Source organism: Taudactylus pleione, unplaced genomic scaffold (assembly GCF_031769625.1).
Source record: "Taudactylus pleione unplaced genomic scaffold, aTauple2 ptg000012l, whole genome shotgun sequence".
Lineage (NCBI taxonomy): Eukaryota > Metazoa > Chordata > Amphibia > Anura > Myobatrachidae > Taudactylus > Taudactylus pleione.
In genome coordinates, this window is record NW_028284415.1 from 19,688,346 (window position 1) to 19,700,964 (window position 12,619).

The 12,619-nt window shown below is 40.1% G+C and overlaps 1 protein-coding gene across 3 annotated transcripts in view; it reads right to left on the reverse strand.

Moving 5' to 3' along the window:
* NDEL1 (nudE neurodevelopment protein 1 like 1) overlaps positions 1–10,648 on the reverse strand; it is a 49,308-nt gene extending 38,660 nt beyond the window's left edge. The window contains exon 1 of one of the 3 annotated variants that reach the window (XM_088468862.1): positions 10,462–10,646. In XM_088468862.1, coding sequence (XP_088324988.1) covers positions 10,462–10,620 — 159 coding nt within the window. In that variant the 5' untranslated portion in view covers positions 10,621–10,646. Of the gene's footprint in view, positions 1–10,461 lie in introns of all 3 variants that reach the window. The other 2 variants (XM_088468854.1, XM_088468870.1) reach the window with 2 other exon arrangements.
* Between the last annotated feature and the right edge of the window lie 1,971 nt (positions 10,649–12,619).

Below are 12,619 nucleotides of genomic sequence, written 5' to 3' on the forward strand. Positions count from 1 at the left end.
TAACCTGGTCCCCAAATACACCGAATAAATCCTGTCACACAGAAGCTGGCAGTTTGTAGGGTTAAACTCACCTCTATAGTAAGCAAAGCTCAAATTGTCACTACTGTTATTGTATTCACCCTGCAATGCTGACAAATTAGCCCAATATTGCCACATTAACACAAAATGATAACTAAACAGGTTACAGAAGAAGAACTGCTTGTGCAGAAATGAAGAACAAATGATGTGCTCAACCAGTTTTGGGAATAGGACCCTTCTGTGCCAGTGGTGGAAATGGTAAGAATGATCAAAATGAATATTATCTAACTACAAAACAATTATGCACTGTCTGACAACAGCAAACTGTGGAATTATACTCATCTCCAGCAAGTCAGTGAGTTTTTTTTGTTCCACTAAGACTGGGTGGAAATGACAACTATAGGGGTGTGTAGTATACAAGAGAAGTGATGGGTGACAGGTGAACCTATGACAGGGGGCACGCATTACTACTGCTCAGAGTCATTTCCCCTCCTACTTGTGAGTTTGAGATCACAGAATGAGTTCAGGGCAAAGCATAGGGTAAATCAGTATGTAAATGGGTGCCGAGTATTTCTCACCAGCTTCATTAGCCAGCCATAAGAATGTTGTCAGCTTTGGGCTATGTGAAACCGTCAAGCACAAGTCCTAATCTCTTAATGTTATCTGAAGTTTCTCTGCAAAAGCTATAATGCGACACATCGGTGGGACCAAGGGTCACTCCTGAGGCCCCTAAAATATAGTCTGTTGTCCACCAGTGCTACAAAGTATACTCATCACCACAATGGGCACTAGGAGAAGGTGCACTGCCACCTCCAAGGCTGATAAGTAACCATCACACGGCACTGTTCCTTTAGCTGATACAGGGAAATATGACGCATGATTCTCATGCATTCTTGAAATAAAAAAATAAAAAAATGGAAACTACAAGACAAAGTTTCTCAAATATGGTTAAAACCTCCCAATTGAATTGAAGAATAACATGCCTAAAGGTAAATATGTTCAGATCTTAAAATAAATATTGCTTTGTACTTTTATGTTCTGAAAATATGGGGAGGGGGGAGGGGGATGGGAGGGCATCTTATGATTCTGAAAACAACTAAACTAAAGTTGGCACATATAAGACAAGTTGTTAAATAGGACTATTGACCATATTGACCGTCACCCCAGACAGCTTATACTGTGATAGGGGAAGGTTTTTTTGAGGGGGTGGGGTGGGGTGGGTAGAGACTAATTTATGAAACCTGTGTACTGTAGCAACTTTAAGGTTAACATAACTTTTTTAGGGTGCGGGGAGTGAAGGTTAGGTGTAGGCACAGGGGACGAAGGGTCAGGGATAGGAGTAGGGTTAGGGGAGCAGTACTTACCTTTAAGTATTGGCATTGTAACCTTGTCGGGATTCTGACCACGGGGATCCCGAGTGTAGGCGTCCTGTACCCAACCCGTCTGACAGTAGTCAGAATCGATAATAATGGGGACTGCGGTCTGCAACCCTAATTAGCCTTTTACATTACATTTCTATGAAATCTCCTGAATTAGGCTGTTATTATATAGTGGGAATTCTGCATAATTGTATGATAAATGGGCTTGATAAATATGCCCCATAATCTCTTATGTGATCTGATAATTCTCTGCAAATGGTATATTGTGTGTTGTGTGACCAAGGGCAACATGTAAGTACCCTGAAATAAATTCTGATGTCCACTATTGGTCCAGAGTATCTTTATATCCACCATGACCATCAACAAGCCTGTTCAATCAACAGTGGGATAATCAACGCTTAACTGAAACAGAGAAATACAATGTATAATGCAGTGGTTCCCAAACTGTGCGCCGTGGCACCCTGGGATGCCTCAGGACACTTGCAGGGGTGCCTCAGGTTGGTGGTCCAGCATCAAATCAAATTATTTATGGTCAATGTAATGTAAATATGAGGAGAAACAGAAGCACAAACCTGTCCAACACCACATAACTGACCCTAAGGATGACAGGTAAGCACAATTTACTTCACTTTACTACTTCACTACATTTTTTTCTGAATCTCTCAATAACAAAATGTTTGGCTTACGGGTGCCGTTACTCTAAAGGCACCGTGATTCAAAAAAGTTTGGGAACCTTTGGGATAATGCATTGTTTGCGCAATAACGTGAAAACAAAAATTTTAAAAGGAGGAAAAAAAAAAACTAACATAGCAGCTTCTCAGACGTGGTTAAAATGGTACACAATTTAAATAAAAAACACAGATCTTTAATATTTTCCAAGTTATGATAATAATAAAAAAAGCTACATCTCATATGATCCTGGATCTATTCAATTAAATGTGGCACATGTTGGCATGTGTCACATGGAGTGAAGGTTAATGAGAATCTTTTTTTGCTACCTTCAGCTATTAAAATAAGAATCAATCTGTATAAGGGTCCCCGCCTTTGTCTCTTTCTGCTACATGCTTGGATCATTTCTGACTGGCTCAGCAAGCTATTAAGTATCTTGGAATCTACATCCCGGCTAATATCTCTAAGTTGTATACGGTTAATTTCACCCCAGTGATAGCTGACATAACTAAACTATTGGACATTTGGCGACACCTTCCATTATGTCTCCTGTGCAGAGTTGCATTGTTGAAATCTGTCATATTTCCTAAACTGGCCTATCCTATACAAAAGTTGCCAATACGATTAACCCGTTTCGATATTACTCAAATTACTCGCCTATTTTTTAAGTTTTTATGGAGGGGTGGGAAATCATGTATATCTAGAGCTAAGATGTATTTGGGGAAATCTGATGGTGGATTAGCTGTTCCGCATGTCTCTGCATTCACCAATGCAGTATTTTTTCGATATATACGCGATTGGTTGACGGGTTGTGAAACATATACCCATAAATCCCTGAGGAAGAAATAGCTTCTCCCTATTCTTTGTCTGCTCTACTTCATACTCCCAGATCATTTCTCCCACCATTGGTGCGAAATAATATTCTATTTTTTGACACTTACCTAGTCTGGTTACAAATAAACCGAAAGCTTCACAGGCGCCACACTGTATCTCAGTATAATACGTTCTGGGGTAATCATATGTTTATTCCTGGCCTAGAATACGCTGAATACCTGGTCTGGAGGGTGAGGAGTATCGCTGCCATTCGTGATGTGTTTGATCCAGGGGGCCAAATGTATTCTTTTCAAGATTTGAAGTCTAAATTTTTTCTTACTAATAGAGACTTTATGTTTCTGCAACTTCATCAATTTATACAATCTTTAGCCCCTCCTATGTTGAGGGAGGAAGATGATGATATTTTACGGCCCTTATTTAATTTATCCAATGCTGGGTATTACAAGACAGGGTTGTTATACCCCTACTTGCATCCTGAGACAGCTGAGGCTCTATGGGAGAGCTGCATCCAAAATTGGTCCTCAGAAATACAACAAGTAGACTCCCCCAATGTTTTATTAAAGCATAATGAGAAGACTAAGAATTCTCCATTCAGCTATTTGGCAGGAAGTACATGTTAGAACCATTCATAGGACATATATATCCCAGAGTCAGAGGAAACATGTTGTTGAGGAGGAGTCAGGCTGCTGCCCGAAGTGTAAATTTTCACGAGCTACTTTCTTCCATAATATGTTTGAATGTGGGAAAATTAGAAAATGTGGGGATAAGATTATGGTATTTCTAAATAACATATGCACCTTACATCTTATGAAGGACCCATTGGCTATGTTATGCACTCATTTTATAAATTGGGACCTGCAAAGTCATAAAATGGAATTATTGCCCTTTCTTACGGTGGTGGTAACTGTGGCGAAGAAAGCTATCCTCCGTAACTGGACAGTTTTCACAGCACCATCTCTTCAAGCAGTTAAAACCATATTGCTACAAATACTTTATTTTGATAGACGAGCAACTATACCTGATGTTGAGAAGGGGGTGGTTCGCCGTTACGCTAAATGGGATATATATACATACACATACATACTCGACTCCCTGGATTCTGATGTTAGAACTCAGATTATTTGAGACTACGAATTGGTCTCTACTTCGTAATTTGGAGTGATGTTATATATTTAGATCTTTAAATTCTATATTTACGTATCAGGGGATAAGATTCCTTGTCTCTTGTAGAGGAACAATGATATTTCCTCCAGTGTAGGAGTATCTGATCAATGGAAAGGGAACAAGCTGCACCAGGGTTTTGTATGTGTTTATTTTACTTTATACATATATAATTTGTTTTTGTCTTCTGTTATTATGGTTCTATTTGAATTATATATTTTATCTCTGTGCTTCTGTTTAACAGCCATTTTTGACTAGCTATATCCTACAAACAAAATGTATTTGTTTGACGTTGCACTTGAACGGTATTTGTTTACACAGTTTGCAGTTCTGTATATATGTGTATATGGATTCATGTTATATGTCTGTATGTTAGTATAGATATACATGTATGTTTGCACTTGTGAGTATATAAAATAAAATAGTTTTTTGAAAAAAAAAAAAAGAATCACTGTTACACCAACCTACAGAAAACATGTCATATACTGCACTGTAACTATGACAATTGAATCAGGAGTGCTCCGTTTAAGTCTTGAAAATGAAGGAAGGAGGAATGTCACATAATTCTATAAAAGGTTAATGTACAGTATCACATAAAAAGCACATTTCTTATCCAGTTAGGGTTATATAGTATGCATCATAGGGAGGGAAAGTTACATTTTACTGTTCTGAGTTATTATAAACGGCTTCATAGTTCCCATTGATTGTCACCAAAGCCTACAAAAAAATTGCAATCATATACTACCTGTAACTAAAGCCGACAGCTGGGGGGCCCTACAAATTCACCTGACACCTATGCTGTTAGGTAGAAGGTATGAGGACTTTTTGTATCTCAAAATGATGTAGACTTATTATCTTTTTTGCTTCTAGTTGCCTGAAATTATAGCATGACTTATCTGGGACCAGTCTCAAATACATGAGATTACAGGCTTTTCATGAAAAGTAATGCTAACTTTGAGATAGAAGAAATAACTGAACAAAAGCATGGGGCCATATATGTTTAAGATCAAATATACATGAAGCAATGCATATTCTAATGTGAGATAATTGTTATTACTGGTTGAGTCTCCCATATCCAAATATTCCAAAATACAGAGTTTTTTGTACCATAACTGAGATAGTGAAACCTTTGCTTTTTGTTGATTCAAAGTACACAAATTTTATTTAAGGCACCAAATTATTTCAAATATTGTATAAAATTACATTCAGGCTGTGTGTGTATATGAAACATAAATGCATTCTGTGTTTAGATTTGGGTCCCTTTCCCAAGATTAATGATATGCAAATATTCCAAAATACCCCTTGTCCCAAGCATTTTGGATATGGGAGACTCAACCTGTACTATTACAAACAGAATGACTGAAGGCCCTTATTTGGGATCCATACTGTTACACAAGGAGTGTGAATCAAACAGTCTATTCTACTGGCATCAGGTGGCATTGGTACTGTATCAGTGGAAACACTGATTGGTCAGTTGACCATCCAATTAGATGCAGCTTACACAGTTCAGCCACCGTTGTAAACTGTACAGCCATCAATAATAGAATATTCTATACACTGCACATTGGTAATAGATCAAGGTTTTGTATATAACAGCATTTTTTTTTTTGCAAGTCTTAAACATTTGAAAAGTCTGGGCAGCCATAGAAAAAGTGTATAATACTTGTAAAAGGTGCCAGTTCTTTGATATTCTAATCATGCTGACATTTCATCAGTGTTGACATGAAGTATGTTGACATGGAGAATTAGCGTTCACTCTAGGTCCAAAGCCGGATCTGGAGAAAGGGCACTGCAGAGCGCACCAATGGCGCACACACCCAGAAAGGGGGCGTGTCTTTAAGACATGCCCCCTTATCATTACTCTTGGGGACGTCTCTCCCTTCTCTGTGAATAGATGCCAGGTGCATGCACCCAGCATCTATTCACTGGCGGTGACGGCACCCACAGGTCGTTTTTTTAGTGGGGCTCCACGAAAAGGGGCAGGGTGCATTCTGCCCTTTTGAAATCGGCAAGGGCGCTGCACCCTGCTTAAACAGCCTAGCGGGAATGGCAGTGAATGTCAACATTACAACCAGGTCATCAAAATATACCCAACCCATCCTCAAAGCCAACACTTGGTCATTCTATTAACAAAAGAATATCTTAACCATATGAGAAGATCTATTAACAGAAAGGTAATTTAAAATAATTTTTGGAAATGTTTTATGGGTAAAAAACTGCTGATCTATGAGAAGGCAGAACTAGTATTTATTCTAGAACCCTGCACCTGTCACAAACCGTGCAGCTCCTGTTTCCTGCCTTGGGTGTCACTCTGGTGCTTCTAGCATACTCAGCTGATGCAACAAACTGCTGATATACAGACCAGTGTGTGCTAGAAGAACTGGAGCAGAGCGACACCCCAGGAAAGAGGAACTGCACAGGTTGTGACAGGTACAGTGTGCTAGTATGATGACTAGCAGAACAATTACATTATAGGCGATTATAAACGGCAATTTTTCAAACAAACATTTCTAGATTATAGGGGACTGTACGCTTTATAACTAACACTGAGGATATCACTAATACAGACGCACCATTGATAAGGCATTTCTTTATTTTATCAAACTGCATTAAAATACAAACCAGTTAGCATACGAGTTATCAGCACTAACTATATGTGATGCTCCCTAACACAGAATGGTATTATCCAGAGTATCATAAGGGAAAGCGACTTAATAAAATGCAAGACAATTGTGTCCCGTAGCACAGTGGCATTTGTAGGCATGTTAGATCTATTACAACTATATGAAAACACATTTGTGAAGATTGTATGTTTGGGGATTAGGTATGTTGCATAGTCCTGGTAGTCAGGAGCCAGCTAATGCAACAGAAATAAATCTGGCATGTTCAAATCCCTAAGAAAATAGAAATTCAGTGCAAAGTTTTCATAAAACAAACATGAAACCAGGGTAAATACAGAAGGGTCGTATTCAGGACTCTAAATGTTATTTTTTTGAATACATCCCTCTAGACAGGACAGGGGGACACAAGATATTGTCTCTTTATGACAATTATTCCATATAAATTAGTTCTAGAGTTTACAAAGAGCTTTGCTTTCTGCAGAATCCGATTGCTGTAATCACAACAGGCAGCAACACAGTTCTCTTCAATATTAAAATTAATTTGTAAAATTCTACATATGTGACGGTTGTACAGTGCAAAAGATTTTACGGCATAAATAAAACCCACTCATGCAGATATAATCGATAATTTGTGTCAGTCAGTGCGCATGAATAATGTACAATGGAAATCACACTAACTCACCAAACTTCTCACTTCACAATAACTTGTTACTGCAGTGTAAAACCAAGTCATTAAAAAGTGGACCCATCATAGTAGTGAAGGGTGATAGAACACTTTAAGGAACTTCTAACTTTATATGGTCAGTTTCCTTGAAATGGCAGTGACTAAACCATCAACACAAAGGTTACAATAATTTGTTTACAACCAGCAAAATATTGTAAAAGCCACACAAAAGGATCACATTAAATCAAAGAATCTGGGTGGAACATGATTAACAGGCTGCAACACCAAGAATCACAGCTATTACCGCTGCTTGCAAGCGTTCACAATTATCAGCACATTTTAGAAAGGGTGAGAAAAAGGGATAAGAGACTTGTAATTACGAGTTAATCCTTCAAAAGAAATTTCAAGAAAACAATAACACAATGAAGCATTTCTCTAAGAGTCATACACCCGGACGTTACATTTAAGGGTCTAATGTGTGTTTCTAGAGCCCGTTAAATGCCCTTTGACACTGTTAGTCCAAAAGCTAATGTAAATGATTGGATCTGTATACAAGTACTTTCTGGCAAGCACATATTTTGTGTCAATGTTGCCATAAAATAGCAGTGCACATTAAGTGCATTGTACACTGTCACAGGGAGGCTTTGAGTACACACTACAGGCGCCCTGTAAATGCAAGGATGTGTAAGAGCCCTATCTGTTAAACAGCCATATAAAAGCAGTTACAACAATATGAGATCATGAAAAGGTAATGGGAATAGGGAACAGTTCTTGGAAGTCAGTGAAACACAGCAAGATATTGAAAGGCATCTAAAAGCAAAACAAACCTGGGAATATGCTACATCTGTAACAAAGCAGCACACACTCAAAACACCTGGGCTTATGGGAAAAATTGCTTTCAGAAGCTGTGCTGACAGATCACACCATCAGCTACCATATCATCCCAGCAAATGCACACACCCCTCCGGTGGGGACAGAGGGCAGGGACTGTGTAACAGACGTGTATGTTTACAGCTATGGCCACAGACACAACACAGGGAATGATGATTTCAGTCACAGCCGATCATTGCTATGCAATGTCTACACCCTATGGGATGAATGTGGTTGGTGCCAAAGTGAAAGATTTCAGAACCACTCACCCTCCCTACTCCTGATGGGAAATGGTACACTGACATAATACAGGTGACAATGTAAGAGCCTAGTAAACCGATGCATAGCAATAATTTCCGCAGCAATTATTTTTCAGGGGGAACTAAGAACATAAGCTCATATCAGGCAACAAACTAGTCTTGAAAAAAAAGTCACTCACTATGTCAAGGGGTTGACTAAAAATATTTGAAACAAATATTATAGCCCCCTAGATAGTAAGCTCCTAGGAGCAGGGTCCTCCTCCCAACTGTCTCACAGCCTTCTTCTCTAGCACTTCAGTGACAGCCTTCACCTTCCCAGCTGTACTGTGTATGGAGAATTGTGTTGCTAATTGTTACTTGTGCTCTGTTTATATTTTGGTTTCTGTATTGTAATATAATGTTTTGTGTACCCTGTACTGTCCTACTGTTGACGTATGTACAGTGCTGCAGACCACTTGTGGCACCCTATAAATAAAATGTAATAATAATAATCTATTTTCTGCTATATACACTGATTCTGCTACATTGCAGTGTTTGAAAAACAGTATTGTTGAATGCAAATATAATCCAGCAAGGCAGAGTTATACTCAGTCACTTCAGCAGAACAACCAAGATATATATACAAACTCAGTTATCTGTTTAATGCCAGCTTTGTCACTTCAAACCATGATAACATACATTCATTTAACAGACTTAAACATACAAAATCAGTCCCTAGATCAGTTATATTAACCTACTATACAGGTGCACACACAGCCTCAGTGCCTCATTTCAGAGTTAGATTTCAGCCCTGTTACTTATTACTCATCTCAAATATGGTGCTGCCATCACACCTACATGGGTAGACAGAATTGCATCCCAAAGGATCACGTAAGCCTGTCATTCGTGATAATATACTATAATAAAGTATGTATCTAAAAAAATATTATGTCTCATCTTCATCAAACAAAATTCCAATTCCTGATTGCACATCATTACCAGGTGCAGCCTCCATGCTTCATCACTTACATTGTACATGCTGCATTCCATGCGCCATGTCCTCCTAATTTCATCTTTCCACCACTGTTTCTTGCTGCACCATTTTAATAATGAAACTTCCCTATCCCAGCGCTATTCAAAAACATACTGTTAGTATAATGTTAGCGTGTCTGTTGGTACAGAAATTAGACTGTGAGCTCCACTTGTGAAGGGACGGACATGAATGTTTAAATCTTTGTAAAGTGGTAAATATTATGTTGGCACTATATAATGGCCAATTTTATTTCCGGTTTTAAAAATGTGGCAGATCCATTTTCAGCCCTTGTGCCTCACTATATGCAGCCCCTCCAATATTTTCCTGTATTTCCCAATTTCAGCCCCATATTCTCACCCTCAATTGTCTCCTACCTGCACCTTCCCCAATCTATGCTACCCCCGCCCCATTACTACTGCCTGAAACAATCTCGGCACCCCCATGGCTTCTCCCCCAATCTACTGCATTTGCCCCTAATCTCAGCCCCCCATCTCCTGCCTGCATCTCCCATAAACATAGCCCCACATCTCCTGTCTGTCTCCCAGCAATCTCAGAGCCCTGTCCCCACAATCTCAGCCCCCCATCTCTTGCCTGCATATACCCCAATCCCACATGTCTATCCTAACCTCAGACTGTCTCCTTCCTGTGTCTTCTCTAACCTCATCTCCTATGTGTCACCCCAATCCCAGCCCACCATCACCTTCCTGTGCTTATCCCCCAATCTCAGCCTCTTCCTGTATCTCCTCCCTGTCTCCCCAATCTCAGATCTGCGCCTCCTCCCTGTGTCTCCCCAACCTCAGCCCAGCAGCGACTCCTCTCTGCGTCTGGACCCTCTGTATCACCTAATCGCAGCCCCTGTGTCCTCATGTCACATATGTCACAGTCCGTATTCCCGAGTGGATGAGGCACCATATTCAGCGATGACGCCCCGGCAACCCTCACATCACACTACGCCCCAGTTCTCGGTGCTCACCCAGTCAGACAGGCCGCTCCTCTCTCCCGCTGTCCCCGGACTGGTCACTGGAGCGGCGGCAATTTCCGGCAGACACGAAGCGTCATACGTCAGCAGCGGCAGCGGCGGCGGCGGCCTGTCTCTCTCTGCTACTAACACGGGGGCGTCTCCCGCCGGCATCACGTGACCTGCTCCCTCCTCCTGCTGCTGCCAGTAGTACAGTACCATTGCCTGTGCCTAGACAAGAATAAAGAATGACTGTCACACACAGATACAGAGCACTGATTGCATGACTGTACACTACATGCATTTATAAACTAAACTCTTGTGATCAGCCATTGTGGAGAGCCCCAGCTGCTGCCTGAGGCTGCAGAGATGTGCTGCGCTGCCTTCAGACATCTTGCTGCACCTTATAAATGTCCTCCACCTTATAAATGCACTAATACATACTGTATTGATTTGTATTAAAATGTGCGATGGAGTAACAAATTATTACATGTAAGGATATATATATATATATACATACACACACTGTATATATATATTTATCAACCATTTGAATATAATTGTCAGTGGCTATTATTTTCTGAGATAATGTAGTTGAGGATTGTCAATTATAATTATATATTGTTAATTTCAAAATGTTTTCCCCATCTCATTCAACTTCAGTTATGCTGAATATAAAATTCAATATAACATGCTTATATTTGACTATATACCCCTCTTGGGGAGTGTAATTATCAGGGCTAATTATTTATCCTTCAATTATTAATCCTTCAACTGGCAGAAAGTATTAAAGTGCAGCTTTGCTGGTCATAGTCACACGTGTGCTCCCCACTAGTAGTCCAGTGTCTGTCTTTCAGTGCCATATTCAGCATATAATAGAAAAAGAATAATATTGTTGTCGTTAGCTTTATTTAGCAAAAAATATATTTTTCCTTTATCGGTTGCCACTGTCACCATCTTGAGGTGGCGATAGTTATCGGATAACTACGGGTACTTTTACTGACGCTATCCATGTTAAATATTCAATAGATAGCTTCACCATGCAAAGTGTTGGGAAGCTATGGATGGATGTGGCTACCTTCACCGATACTCGGCAAAGACACTGCTGGCATAGGGTCTGATTCAGAGCTGGAAGCTATTTGCGCTCGCTCGTTCAGAAAAAGGGGGTGGCTATTCAAATGAACTGTTCGCTCTTTGCGGTCTGTTGCCGCCTCTATGTCTGAACGAGCGAACAAAACATGCGGTCGTTTTTTTAAAAAATACGCCCCCTGGCCGCTCGCATCATACGTCATGCACGCTATTTAATAGATTAATCGAGTACATCAAACAGCGTATGAACTGCTCGCTATTCTTGTGGCTGGTTTTTCCTACCACTATATTGCGAGCAGTTCTGACTATAAAACAACCAAGTGACGTGGTCAATGACACTTCTGTATTAATTATGCACACCCATAAAACGCCCGTTTTGACCTTTAAGCACGCCTGCGTTCTGAATTCCACTACCCGTTTTCAAGCACCTTCCCCTGTTACCACCCACATACGCCTCCTCCTGTCACTCAAAATAGCAGGCATTCACTATATAACGAACAAACGATTTTCGGCCGCACTGACTGGTTCGCGCATGCGTATTACAAACCGTACGCATGCGCAGATGTGCGAACATCGCTCGGAACGAGCGAACGGCCGCTTACGAGCGGCTCTGAATGAGACCCATAGTTTGCTAGATTAATAGTATAGAATCATATTTTGTTATTGTTACATATACACTCTCTGCTAGAGAGTTTCTAATATTAACTGAAGCTGTGGGACCATAAATACTTAGGGCCTTATTCAATTTTGAGCAAAAAGTCCGTTTCGGCGATACTTTTTTGCCGATGACGTAATTTTCAGCAATTTCATTTATCCCCGTATTCAATTTCAGCATCTTTTCGCCTGCGAGATAGCGCAATGCAATGTAATAGGCGAAAAAGTTTTGCCTATGAATACTCGTCGATAAAAAGTGCAGAATCAGGGTTTTGGGGTGCAAAATTGCGCAACCCCCTAAAGCCTTTTTACACCCCCCTTGACGCTAATTGCGTCAAAAAACGCAAAAAACCCTACAAAAGACACCCAAAAAAGCACTTTGAAAAAATGGGCGAAAAAAATCAAAGTGGGGGTACAAAATAAAAAAACT